We start from the raw sequence: 17,446 nt of genomic DNA, 5'->3' as shown, positions 1-17,446 counted from the left end.
GAGCTAGGCTGATGCCACAGCACTCACTCTAGCCTGGGCAACAAAGCGAGACTCTGTCTCAAAAAAAAGAAAAAAAAGAAAGAAAGAAATATAAAAAAAAAAAGTAAAAAGAAAGTAAGGCCTCTAGGTTTTAGTCTGAGCAACCAAGTGAAGGTAGTGCCATTTACTGAGATGGGGAAGAGCAGGTTGTTTTTGGTTTCAGGCATCTTGGGGGTGGAGGTGATTAATCAAGAGTTCTACTTTATCAGTAGTGGGAACTCTAAGGAAGAAAGAAAAAAAAAAAAAAAGAGTTCTACTTTAAACTTATTGAGTTTGGGCTATCTCTTAGACTGCCATATAACTGACTAATTTTATCAGGAACCAACCTTCCAAAAGGCTGTATGTAAGCTGACAAAAGTCTTCACTAGGCATGTAAATTAACATTTACTGAACAAACAAATGAATGATCACATAGCCTTTCCAACCAATTTCCCTTTCTGTTTAAGTACCTCTAAACTCTTCCCAGGAAATCTTGCCCTATCTTTGACTCTGAGTTAACTGTGATCCCGGATGCCTCATCATGTTAACATTCTTGTATTGTAGTACAGTCTGTCTAAGGTCTCTTTGCCATTAATTACTCCCTATAAATATCAAGTTCTGGGGGAAAAAATCACCCCCCCTTTTTTTTGAGTGATTGATCTAGAAAGGAACAGATTAGCTTTTCCCTACCTCAGCTCAGAGATGTTAGTTGATAGAGAAAGAGTTGAATTCAAGTTTTAAAACACAAATGACAGTGGTTTTTCTGGTACTAAAGATTCTCCGAAAAATCTATTTCAACTGGGTATCTGGGTATTTTGTATAGGTATCACAAAAATGACTGATGACTATTTTCTCAATTCTCCCAAGGTACATGGCTGGTATCGTCATAGATACACACACAGAAATGACATTAATTCATTATATTCAGTGAATGCCTTAAGACATTATGGCTTCTCTCCCAGAACCCCAAATGAGAAGGGCACTCTGAAATATACATAAGGAAAAAAAATTATTTATTGGCCTAAGGGAGGATGAACAGGGATGGAGAACCTTTTCGTGTTGGAAGGCTGCATTAATTTAGCTGTAATCAACAAATAAGAAACTTCAAGAAACACATTCAAGAAACTTCAATTAGAAATATTTAAAAATGTACATTATTCTGTAAAAATGTAACTACCATGCACTTAATAATTTCAAAAAATAAAAACTATTTGTTAATTTTAAAGTTAACTAACTTTTTAATGACTTTGTTGTGTCTGTTTTTTGTTGGAAAGCATTTGAATATTTAGTTGCAGCATGTAGGTCTCCAGTTTTAGCTGATACTTGTATTTTAGAAAACAAATTCCTCTGACATATAAAACTTTAGACTTGTTGTTCAGTATACTTTGTAGCAATGTAGTTTTGGAGAAAAATTCAGCCAGCTACCCTAATTCTGGTTCATGTCAGAGAGCTAAGTTTTAGTTACCAGCACACACAGTAAGAACTTTGTCTTTATCTCCATCTGGTTCTTTCTGACAAGAGATATCTGGTATACCTCAATATACAAGTCTCTCCTTTTGAGGGTACATACTGATACATGAGATTTGGCTACCAAAAGCTATTTCCAGTTAGTCAATGTACCCTCTTGTTGATACAATGATCACAGAAGGCCTGAATCCCAGGATTGGAATGACTCCACAGAAGACCTGGACTAGGAAGACTGCTTCCCTATAACCCCTCCAGGAACCTTAACTAAAGGCAAACACAGTTAGTTCAACATATTGATAACACAACTTTTCACATTCTGGGAGTAGTCCCAAAATAACACTATTGACCTAGTACTGTAATTCAAAGTAACAAAGTCAAACCTAAACTCTCATGTTTTGAGGTTACACTTTAATATTCAGATATATAACATCAAATAACTCAATTAGTTACCTGGATTGCCCATTTTCTAAATATCTTAATGGAATAATTTAGTTGGTGAAATAGTTCTGCACAAAAATTAGATACTAAAAAGTCCTAAGGTAGATATGAAAGTTTAATAAATTTTTTCTTCAAAATATTCTTGGTCAGGCTTTCTCTTGTTCATGTTTTATAGCAGCAGACATCAACCTATTTGGGGGCAGGGACAGGTTTCATGGAAGACAATTTTTTTTTTTTTTTTTTTTTTTTGAGACAGAGTCTCGCTTTCTTGCCTAGGCTAGAGTGAGTGCCGTGGCGTCAGCTTAGCTCACAGCAACCTCAAACTCCTGGGCTCAAGCGATCCTCCTGCCTCAGCCTCCCAAGTAGCTGGGACTACAGGCATGCGCCACCATGCCCGGCTGATTTTTATATTATATATATTAGTTGGCCAATTAATTTCTTTCTATTTTTATGGTAGAGACGGGGTCTCGCTCAGGCTGGTTTTGAACTCCTGACCTTGAGCAATCCGCCCGCCTCGGCCTCCCAGAGTGCTAGGATTACAGGCGTGAGCCACCGCGCCCGGCCGAAGACAATTTTTTAATGGGCTGGGGTGAGGGGTGGGAGGGAGATAGTTTCAGGCTGATTCAAGTGCATTACATTTATTACATTTGCAGCCAGTACTAGCATCACCGCCTCAGCTCCACCTCAGATCATCAGGCATTAGATTCTCATAAGGAGCACACAACTTAGATCCCTCGCATGTGTAGTTTACAGTAGGGTTTGTGCTCTGATGAGAATCTGATGCCATGCCACTGATCTGACAGGAGGCGGAGCTTATGCGGGGATGGGAGAAATGGGAACCGGCTGTAAATACAGATGAAGCTTCTTCACTAGCTCACCTGCTGCTCACCTCCTGCTATGCAAGCCCAGTTCCTAACAGGCTGCAGACTGGTACTAGTCCATGGTCTAGGGGCTGGGGACCACAGCTTTATATCAACAAACTTTGGAGGTTCAGTTGTATTTCTGCTTGGAAACCCTTGGAAATCTCAGATGCTTTCTGAGAAAACCAGGAGGTGCTACTGTACAACCAGTACAACCAGTACCCATTATAACTCAATTCTTGAACCATTATCTTTGCAATCTAAAAGCCTGGCATTTATAGCATGAAAATTCCTTTCATCCAGCCTGGGAGATAGAACAAGATCCCATTTCTAAAAAAAAAAAAATTTCCAGTTAAAAAAAAAATTTCCTTTCATTCACATTATAGAATATCTACTCTCTCAAATCTTCTAGTCTAGACAACATAGTAAGATCTTGTCTCAAAAAAAAAAAAAAAAATAGCTGGGTGTGGTGTTATGCGGTAGTCCCAGCTACTCAGGAAGCTGAGGCGGGAGATGCCCACGAGTTTGAGGCTGCACTGAGCCATGACTGCACCACTGCACCCCAGCCTAGGCAACAGAGTAAGACCCTTTCTCTAAAAGAAAATTAAAAGATGAAAATTTCTTAGCAATCTTTAAATTATCTGTCAGATAAGAAATAGCTAATAACTCATCAACTCTGTCCTATGATTAAGTCAGATTAATAGATAGTAATTAGAGGATGGGTCTCAAAAGTGTAGTCCCTGGAGCAAAGCAACATCAACATCGCTGGTATCTTGCTAAAAATGCACATTCTCAGGTTTCACCCTAGATCCACTAAATTAGAAATTTTGAGAATGGGCTCAGCAGTCTATGTTTTACAAAACCTCCAAGTGATTATGATGGCTGCTGAAGTTTGAGTACCACTGATCTAATACACATCAAAAAGATGTGTCCCTCTACAGAATATCTTTCACGGAGATGTAAGTTTAACTTTTGCTTTTTGCATTCATTGAAGATTATTTTTTTTAACTGCTAATGGAAAGCATCTGTTATATTATTTAATATCCCATAAAGTTCCACATCACAAACTTTAAGGCTAAGAAAAAAGTGTGCTTTCCTAATGAATAATACACTCCCTTCAAAACAATAATTTTTGTATTTCTGTTTCTGAAAGCAGTTAAGAATCTCAAAACCAAGTTTTGCATTTAATTACAACAGCCTGCTCAATAAGAATTTTGGAAGGTAGATCTACTTTTTTCCTCTCCACGTCCCTATTTGTGGATTTTAATTTAGCAATTATTTTGATAAAAAATGTTCACTGTGGAAAACTAGAAATATATAAAAAAGCAGGTGTTACTCATAATATCTCATAACAGCATTTTTTGGCTTATAACTTTGAAAAAGCTATACTATATATATTGATTTCTTATAAATGTGAAGATAAATATCTGTTTTAAGGCTACTTACTCTATTTTAATGATCTATCAATTCTTATTCCATGAACCACACCATTTTCATTACTAAAGTTTTATCATTTATTTTAGTATGATTGGATGAAGTCTACTTCTACACATTACATTTTTCAAAAACATGTTAGTCATTTTCGCCAATATATTAATATTTTTCAAGGTAAACTTTCAAATCATCTTTCCAAGTTATAAAAAAAATTGAATAGATTTTTAACTAAGTCAATACATTAATTTGAAATGAGCTGAAAATTTTAAATGTCTTCCCACTTATAGTACCCTTCTCTTAATGTAGCTTTTCTTTACACTGTTATATTTTTGCAGTCTTTTTTTTTTCTTGTAGTCCTACATGTTTCTTATTAACATTATTCCTAGGCACTTTATTCATATTAAATACTTTTTGTTATTATAGAAGGGACTTTTTTCCTTTATATTTTAAATGAACTCAATGGTTAAGATAGCTCCAAGTTATAATAAATAGGGTTAATTTGCTAGAGAAAATAAACACTTATTGGCATGTACCATTTTGAGAGTGTAAGAAATGTATATGGGACTATCCTGAGAGTTTCTGAAAGACTGCTTCTCTAATTCATTAGACAATGAATTATTCAAACATATTTTGTTTATATTCTCAGAGAAACAGGAAAAATGAATAAACAAATAAGCCCTGTTACAACAGTGAAAGAAGAAGAAAGGGGAAAAAATGAGGTAAAGGAATGAAACCAGTAAGAACAAACCTACAGAAAATAGGCCCTTCAAAATGAGGATTTATTGTTGTTTCTTAAAACACTGATAGGCTAAATGAACAATCAATATAATAGCCAAAGATGATTAGCTAATAGAATAATGTGACTAAGGATTATCTCCTCAAACAAACTGCTAGAGGAAATATAAATGGATAAACCCCCATTAAGGGTAATTTGGCAATATCTACCAAATTATAGGTGCATGTATCCTCTAAATCATCAATTCAACTTTCTGGAAATCTATCCTACAGATTCATCTGCACATGTATGAAATTTATATGTTCAAAGTTATTCATTACTGTGCAGCACCATTTGTCGTAGCAAAAGACTGGAAACAATCCCAATGCCCACTGATAACAACTTGTATAATAAAGTATATACATATATACAACTGTTAAAAAATGCAAAAGATCTCTATAATATATTGATGAGTAGGAAAAAAATAGGAATAAACTACTTCAGTTGATTATAAGAAACATCTAACCGCAATTGACATTAATGAGTATACTTTTTTAAATAAAATAAATGTTTACTATTTGGTCTTTTACAGAAAACATTATTTGCTGACCCCTGGTCCAAATAATGGCATCTTTTATTTATTTTTTATTTTTTTTGAGACAGTCTCGCTTTGATGCCCAGGCTAGAGTGAGCGCATGGCATCAGCCTAGCTCACAGCAACCTCAAACTCCTGAGCTCAAGCAATCCTCCTGCCTCAGCCTCCCGAGTAGCTGGGACTACAGGCGTGCGCCACCATGCTCAGCTAATTTTTTCTATATATATTAGTTGGCCAATTAATTTCTTTCTATTTAGAGACAGGGTCTCGCTCTTGCTCAGGTTGGTTTCTAACTCCTGACCTCAAGCAATCTGCCCTCCTCGGTCTCCCAGAGTGCTAGAATTACAGGCTTGAGCCACTGTGCCCAGCCAATGGCATCTTTTATATGTTCTTGGTGAAACAGCAGAAGTATAAACTAGATACCTTATATGTGCAGATAGTCAATTTCCTCTTCCTAGTTTCAGAGTTTCTCTGCAGTAATGTATTACACATCTGGAAAACCTGCTGCATGACAGCATCTTGTCTCAGGTCATCGCGGCCCTTCACAATAATTAAACATGAATAACTAAGGACAGTTCAGTTTATTATAAAAATACACACAGAGTCATCTGAGGATAGCAAAGGGTACTCAAATCATTCTGAGCATCTGTGTTCTTCTTAACAGTTTCTTAAGACCCACTCCCATTCTTTCATTTAGAATAAGCTATAACACTGAATAGGCAGGCTGATTTAGAAAAAGGAAGTTTTCTCAAGCCACTTTTGTAATTAGATAATTGGAATGATCCCACCTGATGGCACACTGCAAATAGCTGAGTGAAGATATACTGTATCTCTCCACCATTCCCCAGCAGGGCCCAAAGAGCTCCTGCCTTACAATCAATAAGGCAGAAATGATCTTCTTTTGGTACATTAATAGCACTTGGCATAGTGCCAGGTCTAGTATACTGAAGTAAAAGACCTCAACTTGTACTATTCAAATAAATAAGTAACAACCACCCAAACAGTTTTTTACAAGCGGCAAGCTCATTGTTAACCTCATCATGTCTGTACATGTTAACAGTATTTTTTTATTTGAATCAACTGCACAATAATGATGGCCTAGCAGAGACACAAAAAATGTAGTAAAGCATTCTGGTTCTACAAAATAACACATTTCTGTTCTATAAGTCTTCCTGATTTGTAGTTATTCAGAATAAAGATAAAGACCTAAATAAAGTAGGAAGAAAATAACAACAAAAGGTTTTAGTAACCTTCTAAAGACTAAGCCAGAGAAAGGAAGTCTCACCTTAACAAGCTGTCTCCTTTCCTTGCCATCAGAACCTACACAATCTATTATTTTTGGTAAATTTAAACCTCCTGCTAAACGAAATTCTGCTTTAAATGATCGTATAGTCACCAGATTTCCATATTCTCCTGTGGGATCCACCTAATACAAAGTATAAGTATGATAACAGGTTAGATACACTATTTGCATTTAAAGAAAAATAATTTATAAATGGTAATTTTAATATTAAACAGAGCAATGAATGAATGTGTTGTTGGTTAAGAACTGGAGCTATAACTTTACTTATGTTTAATGAAAGATTCACTTAGTCATCTGAGAAATAACAAAACTCCTCACAAAAATCTAGTGAGGTAAATTTTGGAATAGTGTGGAAAGGAGTTTCTAGTTTATAATTGCTAAATCTGGTGTTTTCAGGAAATATTCAGCTAACTAACATTGCTGATATAGCTGGAAAGGTATCAGTTAATCCACATGATGCAGCTATATTTCAAATCAAGTAACTACAGATACTGAGCCCTAAACTGCAAACTCAAAAGAAAGACTTACAATGTACTTAAGATGATCACTTTCTAAACTATAACATTTATTATTACATATATGCCTGCCTACATGGTACTTCTAGTAATAAAAAATTATTAGAACAGACCTAAATGTATTATGTATATACAGTCAACTTAATACTACAATATATACTCTATTACCTAATATTGTAGTACAGCATAGCCAATACATTCTCTCGCACATAGAATTTTAAAAAAACAATACATAACAATTGGGAAATTTCTTGCCAAGTCAAAAATAAATCTTGGCATAAGCACATGGAACCTTTCCTTCTTCTAGCCAATGAAGATAACAATCTAGAGACCTTCATAAGAAAGATGGGAGGTGTAAAACTAAAGACAAAGAAAAAGAAAGCAGAAGAAGCTTTTGAGTATTTTAGGGTTTGAACAAAGGAGAATCTAATATTGAAAAATTATAAGTTGAAACACATAAAATTGCCAATATTTAACCAATTTGACCTACATAAAAAGGCTATTTCAAATGTTTAATCTAATAAAGAATTTAATGTAAAAAATCAAACAAGTTAACAGTAAATTACCTTAATTTCCATAGTAGGTACAACAACATCTTCTAAATCCTTAAGTTTAGTAATTGGTTGGTCTGTAGGAATATTTATGCCTTCTGCATTTAAAAAAGGAGAGTTTTTTTGTGACAACTGCAAACTAAGGAACAGCACAAAAGGTCAAGCAGGAATAGTCAGTAGATGCCATAGGCCCCAACTTGTGGCTAGTCTATGTTTCAGGCCCTGATTTAGAAATGAAGACCCTGGGCTCTGGCCATTATGCAGCTCAGGGTCAGAACTTAACAATGGTTAATGTGGCTTACAAATAAATTTGCAGGTTACCTGGCACTGGTAATTAGACCAGACTCCACGTGAGGAACCAGACTGAGCACGTTAAAATAACTACATAACAGTTTGCATAGTATATAGATAACATACTTCTGTCACATTACTATTAAACATGGCTAAAAGACATGACAATATTCTTTGCTTAGAGAAACACTGCATGAAGTCTCATTCTTATTTTATTTATTTATTTATTTTTTGAGACAGAGTCTCAGTCTTGTTGCCCAGGCTAGAGTGAGTGTCCTGGCGTCAGCCTAGCTCATAGCAACCTCAATCTCCTGGGCTCAAGCAATCCTACTGCCTCAGCCTCCCGAGTAGCTGGGACTACAGGCATGCGCCACCAATGCCCGGCTAATTTTTTTATATATATATATATATATATAAGTTGGCCAATTAAGTTCTTTATATTTATAGTAGAGATGAGGTCTCGCTCTTACTCAGGCTGGTTTCAAACTCCTGACCTCGAGCAATCCGCCCTCCTCGGCCTCACAGAAAAGAGTGCTAGGATTACAGGCATGAGCCACCGCGCCTGGCCTCATTCTTATTTTAAAGTAGTAAGAATTTAAACTTAACGATATGATTCTGAATAGAAAAAATACTATTATTAAAATATGGGGAGATATTCAGAAGCAAGTGCATACTTAGAGACTAGACACAAACCAAGTATTAGAGTAGCTTATAATCATCTGAACTGAAGCAGCAAGAAAAGTGATTAAATAAAGTCATTTTAGCACCTATGGAAAAAATGGTAAGGTGTTCTTAAGTTCCAGGGTACAATGAGTAACCACTATCATTAAAAAAAAAAACAAACCTGTGACCCTAGAAATTCTCAGTTTTTCAGTTACTTTAATAGACTTGCCTCTTTAATAGACTTGTTGCAATTCTCTGCAACAAGAGTGTGCTTGTTTAAAATTACCAGAAGAAATCAAACCATTAATTTAGTGTAGTCATCTATTATCAGTTCCACCAAAAGATATTAAGTGAAAAAGAGACTAGGGGATGTTGAAGCAATTAGATAAAAATTAAATATTTGGATCCTATGTGAATTATAACCACCAGGACCTTTATATTTGTAATTTACAGCATTGTTTGTGATTTTAAACAGATTTACTTATTAGGCTCTATAATTACTATATCCCTACAGAATAACATAGCAAGAAAGCAACATTCATTCTTTCAGACACATACTTCTCTGAGTCTTCCACTGAGTGGCATCTAAGTTTGCTAATATAATATATGCATCACAAAGTGCCTCAATACTTCTGACCATCTGAGGTCTCTTACTTCTGATAGTACGTATTATTTTGTTTGCAGCCTCCATTCGATCCTATTAATAAAAAACAAACGAAAAACATTACATAAGGAACTACCCACCATTTAAACTTTTCAGAGTTACAAAAACAGAGAAGAATAGAATTTATGTACAATCTAGACAATGAGATCACTAAAATTCCTCAGATACAAACAAAACAGTCATCTTATGAATGAAATGTATCAAAAAGTACAATACTCTCAACAGTCAATGACTTAGATGCCTTTCAAAAATCTATTTTTGGGTGAAGGATGATAGTTACGTTAAAAGCCCAGATCTTACCACTATGCAATATATCTGTATAACAAAATTGCACTTTTACCCTTTAAATTTTTTTTTAATCTATTTTTTTCTTTTTGCCTATTGCCGTGAGGAAAAAAAGTAAAACACTACTGGTATCTCCTATGCTTTGGGAAATATTCAAAAATTGTGAGCCAATTTTAGGTGGTATCATAGAAACAAACGATTTTAAAAAGAAATATTCTGGGAAAGAATGAACATCACAATTCAAAAAGATATGTATGTTTAATCCAAGTACCTCATCAAGTTGAGACCCTTGTTTAGGCCCATTTTTAGTCATTCTACTCCTTCTTGCCGACTCTGGTTTGGTCAAAAATTCATCTTTGTTTGCATTTGCTAAGGCCAATATAATAAACAAAGTATGATGGGCGTGATCTATTGAAATTCTAGAGATGAGCTGTAAGAAAATTAAGAACTATTAGATTTATTCAAATAAACAAAAAAATAGAAAAACTGTATTTTTCATTTTGTTTAGCACTAAAATGTATGTTACTGTCTAGATATTGCAATGAGTAGAATGTGTGTATGTCTGTGTGTGTGAGAAAGAGATAGAGAGGCACATGAGAAATAAGAGAGAAATTGAGTAACTTATGTGGAGTGAGAAGAGACAAAATGCAAAATTTTGTATTTTCATTTCCCAGAGAGAAATGGCAGTATTTATTGTATATAGTAATATAAAAGAAAAGCTATTATTGTGTTTCGATTTTCAGGTTTACTTACATTATTGAGGACTTCATGAAATCCTAGGCCTCCCATCATTTTGGTCCCCATTCTAGCAGCCAATTGGTACATAAGAGGCAAAAATTTATATGATGGAATCTTCATTCCATCTCTCTACCATAAAGAAAAAAAACACCAAAATTAAGAAACAATGTATTTCAAATATTCTGACATCTAAGCAAATAAAGTATTCCAAGATACTAACATAACCTCGTGGTTGTTAATCAAACTCCACTAACTATATTTTTTTCCGTCGCTTATCTATCTGAAAGTCTTTCCAATGAGAATTCTAGATTGACTTCTTGGTAAGTCAATATTTGGTCCTAAATTAAATTGTATTCGCAACTGGAACACTTGCCACTCTTATATTCTAGTGAATCCAGGGAGAACAAATGTGAATGTGAGTACTACTGTGATCTTGGCTCCTGAGAAGTCAATGTACAATAAAATGGAATAATTATTTTTCCCTATAGGCCAAAAGTAATAAAATTTTGTATGTACTATAGCAGAGATTGACTGTATCTATTATGAGTCTCATTCTTTTCATCCAGGAGAACCATTTTACCCTCAACCTTCAAATAGACTTACAATATATTAATATATCTTGTCAACTTAACTTTAATATTAGTTGTCATCACTAAAACCTAACATTTTTAAATAAAAACTTATGAAATACTGCTATTCTAATACTTTCTTAAAAATATCTTTTTTCTATTTACAAAAGTAATTCATTATAAAACTCCCCATAAAAGCATAAAGCAGGGGAGAAAACCTGCCTGTGATCACATCACCTTTAATTGCTTTCTACATTTCCCAATCTAGTTCTCCATTCTGGGCACTTTCCTGTGATAACTGTAAAGATGTAGGACCAACTTAAATCATTTCACCTCCACACAAACCTGCATCATCTAGAGCTTATCAAGTATGTAGAGCATTGAACCAAGTGCTAAGGATACAAAGGGGTATACAAAATCCCTGGGAACAAGGGGCTTATGTGTAAGTTTCTCAAGCACAGGCTAGAATATTGGGTTGAATAAGACTTGCCTTCATCATGCCATTGACTTCAGAAACTCCAGAATTTTCAAGCCAGAGGGAACAAAGACGAAATACCCACATATCATGTTCTTCTCCACTTAATAAGCAGTTGATGTAATTTTCAACTGCTTTACATAAGAAACGTTTCCGATCCTCTTTCAGTGCACGGAGTGCACATTCATCCAGCTCCAGCTCCCGCTGAACCTTTACTGTGTATCTTGCATTGAAGAAAAATGCAAAAGCCATAAAATTTTACAGAACTACAAAATCATACATGATATACAACATAAGTGGAAAATAAGGTGTCCATCACAAGAGAAAAACAAAATCTTAAGGATTATATTATTAAACATTAAGAGAACAAACTTACTTTTATCTTAATTGTGCAATTCACATAATTAAACCTTCCTGGGCAACCAAGAACAAAGTGGACTCTACCCCATGCTATTTAGTTAACTTAATTCTCTACTTAGAGAATTCTTACACTAGAATACACAGACTCACAACAAGCTTAAATAAAAGGATTTAATTATCTAATTGGTAACTCTTCTGCATTTTATTTCAGCACCTACCTCTTTCCATTGTGATATGAACATACCAAAAAAAAAAAACAAACAAAAAAAACAACCCCCCCCCAAAATAGCTAACACCTACATACTCTACAATGAGCTTAGAACCAGAGCATGAATTCTACACAAAGCAACACATGTCAATGTCTTACATACTAATTCAAGTTGTGATTAACCAGAGTAGGGCCCAGGCAATCTGTATGTACTTAAGCGAAGCTCTGTTGCTCGAAACAATACCAGATAAAAAGATCAAGTCACATTTTCTACACAAACACATTCAGTCAGCTGACTTTATGACTGGTGAACACAAAATTGTCACATGTAGACACCTAGTTACCTGTTGGTCTGAATTTTATGTTCCCTAAGGAGGCCCACTTCCTCTTTGGCCCTTTTCAGGAGAGCTTGCTTGTTTTCAAATTCTGATGATTTCATGTAGTTTTCAATTCTCTGGTACTGAGTATCTGAGAATCGGGCTAATGAGAGAAATGCCTTCATTTTTCCATTTCTTAGCTCATCATTGCTTTCTCCATCATAATTTCCAGCAACTTCCACCGCCTTCAAGAAAACACAACCATTTAAATTATATTTACAAGTACTAAATACATCTAAAGAATTACTCGCATTAAGGTAATACCCATATTAAAGTTTAATTTATATACACAGAAAAGTGAAATTGTATGAAATATAGTATTATCTTGACTTTTCAAAACAACTTTGGCAGTGTAGAAATAACCCAAGATCTAATATTTGTAAAGAACTGCACAAAAACAAATAGCTCTATCAAATTTAAAAACAAACACATCATGCTTTTCATGTGACACTTATTTAGTGAGGTAATTATTTCCAAAATTAATTAAACTAAAGGAATAACCTAAAAATTATACAGAGCTACAACAGTGATAATATATGGAAAATAATACCATATTTTTGTTTGCTTTGAAAAATACATCTGGCCTCAATTAAAAGATCAAGTGTATTCATGCTAAACAACTATTTTAAGGATTGCTCCTAAATCTTACCTTTTCTAGATAGGTCTGCATAATGACTGCAGGATTTTCTAAGCAAGTTTCTGCTAACCAGTTGCCACAAATTCTCAGACATTCTGTGTATATAAGTTTTAGGGTGGGATCATCCTGGACAAGAAAAGTAAAATCTTAAAATGTAATTCATTATTATGACTATACTAAACTGTCCTTCATGTAAGGGAAAAAAGTGGTTCAAATATTTTCCTCATCTCCTTTCACCATACAATTATTTTAATAATTCCAAGTATGTACGTTTATGAAATGCTCATTTTCTATTACCACCATTATTGGAGCAACTCACATTTACTGAGTATATATATATATGCGAGGCGCTTTCTTTCTAATGGCTTTATGTTTATTAACTCATTTAGTAGCCACAAAAATCCTATAAAATGAGTACTAATATTACCCACAATTTGAAGATTAAAAAACTGAGGTACAAAGAGGGTGGGTATGCTCCAGACAGGACCTGTACTGTTAAGCAATATTTAAACATACTGCCAACAACTGCTTTGGTGGAATGATGATTTCTCTAATACTGGAGGATACCATACAAGCATGCAAGATCCAAAAGTAGAGTAAGATGATATTCAAGCAGGCAGGTGTTTGACGGACACCATAGCAGACACACCTTTGAACACTGCATGTTTCCTACAAATGCCTCTACTTTATCCATTGTCTACTGGGGATACAGCTGAAGTAGCAACACAAGTTTGCAATAACTAATAGGTAATGTAAGATAGAATATTAGATGTGATATTTTCAAAGCATTTGGATTGACAAGCTAATTGTCACAACTTGCTTTTTTTCCCTACTTTTGTTCTATCATTCATTTCCTCTTCTGTTTTTTCACTTGCCATTTTAAATTTATGGCTATTTCATGCTTATTTCCCATATACCTTTCTTGAATTCTACAGAAAGTTAAAAGTCTTTACACTGGGATATATTAAATGAATCTACTACAAGATGGACTGATTGAATTGTTGTAAACAGGAAAAACAGATAGTTTCAAAACTTCTTTTACAAATTAATTTTAAAAGACTTCTTTTTATAACATCTTGCTCATGGATTAGTAATTTCAAGGCTTTAAAATAATTATTAAAAGTATTTTAAAACATAGTTATGTTTTTTTTTAATGACAGTAAAACACTATTTCAGCCAGTTAAGAAAAATAAACCTCTGTATAGCTGACATCCAACTTCTTAATCATTTGCTTGAGAATACTCAGGGCAAGACTCTGCTCCTCTTTTGCCCAGAATACTTGCGCTTCTTCCAGTTGCCACTCAGAGACTCCATGACTAGCTGAATTATACTGTTTAATTTGAAATATTGCCCTTTCAGGGAGCTGAAATGAAAATGACATATGAGAATAAATACTTTTATTATTATTGCTACTACCATTAATAATAATGGTGATGAAAGCAGCAACTACCATTCATTAAAGACTTAACTATTTGTCAGGGACTGTCTTAAGTACCTTTCTGCCCATCTTCCATCCCACCACCTCACATCTATCTGTGTCTCTCTGTCTCTCCTTATCTCTCTCTCTCTTTTTCTCTCTTCACACACACACACACACACACACACACACACACACACACACACACACGGTAAGTCTCTGTATATGTAGACAGTGTATATAATCATTCAACTGTTATCAATATAGTAAGTTTGGTATCTTCGCATTTTATAACCAGGAAATTGATGGTGAGAAAAGTTTAAGTACTTTGTCCAAGGCTTAACTCAGGTCTAATTCCAAATGAGAAATCTTAAACAATTATTCTTACAACATATTATTAATAACAGCAATCTATTTCTCAGTGACATTTCTTTTTCACTCAAGCTTTCTGTTTTCTGAAAAATAAAAGGAAAGGTCAAAAGGTGAGATGACATAGTTTTAAATCATTTTTACCTGAGTGTTCTTGAAAGTTCGGGCCAGTACAGATAATTCTACAAGATGGTTGGTGAGAATGTCCTTAAAACATTCTTTTTGGGAGTTCTCCATTTCCTTTGCAATCAGAATCTCCAAAATGACTGTGCGTAGAGCCATGATAGGCTCCTGAAAACTAAAATCACTATCCTTGAGAAGCTGTGAGTGTTTCCGCCACTTAACGTATACTTCAGAGAGCTGTCTATCTGTGATGGATCTGAAAACCAAACCAGAGTTCGTATAAACTAGAGAAATGAAAAAAAATACATTATGTGGGTTCTAAAACTTAAGATAATACAAGACTTTTATAGTAACAAGACTAGAACTTGTAAATAGTCCTGAATATGAATTAAAGTTTAGAAAACTGCCGAATGCTATGTGGTCAGACCTCTAAGAGATCAGCAGATAGGACACAGATGATGAACTGAACACTTTTTAAATTTTTCTTAAGAATACTCTTTGACATCACAAAAAGCAGCCCTGCTAAACAAATAATCTTCTGAAATGAGAGCATATTCATCAGACCTATCATGAAGAATGCTTACACCTCTAGTCCTGCTTCAGTGCTCCTTGTGGTAAATAAGGACATGTCAGCAAGGAAATGAAGTAAACTCATTAATTACCTACTGAGGATAACACTCTATGCATAATTGTGTGTCAAATCACAACCTAGTAAAGGAAAAGCTGGCATCTAGCAAAGGTTTCATTTACTAACATTATTTATAAAAGGAAAAGAAAATAAATATTGTACAATTAGTTTATGTGAATAGTATGTTTTCTATATAATTAAACTATGCAATACTGTCCAATCCTTCAGAACTACTATGTTAAGAGAAATAAAAAAGATGATGCTGGCAGACTAAGAAGATGACAAAGTGATGACTAAGAAATGAAAGCTTTAAGTATCCCAAGAACAGAAAAACAAGCACCACATATACTCACCAGCAAACTGATATTAAGGAGCAGCACCTAAGTGGACACATAGGTACTACAGTAATAGGGTATTGGGCAGGGAGGAGGGGGGCCGGTATATACATACATAATGAGTGAGATGTGCACCATCTGGGGGATGGTCATGCTGGAAACTCAGACTTGTGGGGGGAGAGGGGGAAAGGGCATTTATTGAAACCTTAAAATTTGTACCCCCATAATATGCCGAAATAAAAAAAAAAAAAAAGAAATGAAAGCTTTTTTAGTTACCTGGCACAGAAGTAAATAGTAACACAAATTCATAGGAACCAAAACTTTAATTGTTCCCTAAATAACCCTATGGAGCAGGTCTCAAACTTTTTAGTTGAGGGAACCCTTTTACATTTTTATAAATTATTGAAGACCCCAAATAGCTTATAATTTTTGGACCTTATCTATTGATATTTACCCTAATTAGAAAGACTCAGAAAAGTCTAAAATATATTAATTTATTAAAAAATAAATCTATATGTCATAAATAAACAATTTTTAGGAAAAATAACTACAGTAAGGATCCCCTGCAGATATCAAAATCTTCAGAGGCTCAAAGTCCCTCATATAAAACAGCACTGTATTTGTATATAACCTATGCACATCCTCTTGTATACTTTTAGTTATCTCTAGATTACTTGTAATACCTAATGTAAAAGCTATGTAAATAGATGTTATACTGTATTTTTTTACTTTATTTTTTTACCTCCTTCACATGCCAGCTGAGTTTATTCTTTCAAATATTTTTGATGCACAGTTGGTTGAATCCATGGATGTGAAACCCATGGATATGGAGGGTTAACTGCATATACTTCCCAAAACAAAACAAATTTAGTGTGAATCACACTATTTCACATTTTTGCAAATGTCTTTAATATCTGGCTTCATAGAGCTAGCTGAATTCTCATCTTTGCTTCTGCATTTAGTTTGATATGATACAATGTTTTGGCTGAAGTATATAAATAAAATCTAGTCCTAGAGCATAAGCATTTGTTCACCAGTTCATCAAACTTTCCGCCTCTCTTCTTCCTATTTGCCTACCAAAGAAAGAGCAGGATATTAGTCTTTAGGGGTTTCTTTTTTTGATTAACTTATTTTTAATTCTTATAAATACATAATAGTTGTACATATTTATGAGGCATTCTTTCCTCTTATAATAATAATAGTGACTAAGAATGGTAGAGCTAAAAGGGGCTTTAGAGACCTCTAAACCCCTCACTTTATAAATGAGGAAACTGAGGCACAAATACTTTTTGTCTTTCTCAGGGTGACAAGGTCAGAATTTAGATCCGTAGCATCCAGAGTAACATTACTATCTCATTTTCCAATATCTCTGGATCACTTCCTTCTTGCCATTGTAAGAAGCAAGCTCTTC

The 17,446-nt window shown here is 34.4% G+C and overlaps 1 protein-coding gene across 2 annotated transcripts in view; it reads right to left on the bottom strand.

Moving 5' to 3' along the window:
• The window catches only part of ATM (ATM serine/threonine kinase), a 127,325-nt gene that overhangs the window by 19,022 nt on the left and 90,857 nt on the right, over window positions 1-17,446 (bottom strand). The window contains exons 46-56 of one of the 2 annotated variants that reach the window (XM_020286674.2): window positions 15,094-15,328; window positions 14,359-14,526; window positions 13,176-13,289; window positions 12,494-12,711; window positions 11,597-11,804; window positions 10,553-10,666; window positions 10,071-10,229; window positions 9,409-9,547; window positions 7,912-7,994; window positions 6,813-6,953; window positions 5,951-6,067 (exon numbers count right to left, since the gene is read on the bottom strand). In XM_020286674.2, coding sequence (XP_020142263.2) covers window positions 5,951-6,067; window positions 6,813-6,953; window positions 7,912-7,994; window positions 9,409-9,547; window positions 10,071-10,229; window positions 10,553-10,666; window positions 11,597-11,804; window positions 12,494-12,711; window positions 13,176-13,289; window positions 14,359-14,526; window positions 15,094-15,328 — 1,696 coding nt within the window. Of the gene's footprint in view, window positions 1-5,950; window positions 6,068-6,812; window positions 6,954-7,911; window positions 7,995-9,408; window positions 9,548-10,070; window positions 10,230-10,552; window positions 11,805-12,493; window positions 12,712-13,175; window positions 13,290-14,358; window positions 14,527-15,093; window positions 15,329-17,446 lie in introns of those variants that run through there. The other variant, XM_076002486.1, reaches the window with a different exon arrangement.

This window comes from Microcebus murinus, chromosome 4, assembly GCF_040939455.1.
Source record: "Microcebus murinus isolate Inina chromosome 4, M.murinus_Inina_mat1.0, whole genome shotgun sequence".
Lineage (NCBI taxonomy): Eukaryota > Metazoa > Chordata > Mammalia > Primates > Cheirogaleidae > Microcebus > Microcebus murinus.
Note: the sequence above shows the minus strand (reverse complement) of the source record. Positions and strands in the feature narration are given on the sequence as shown.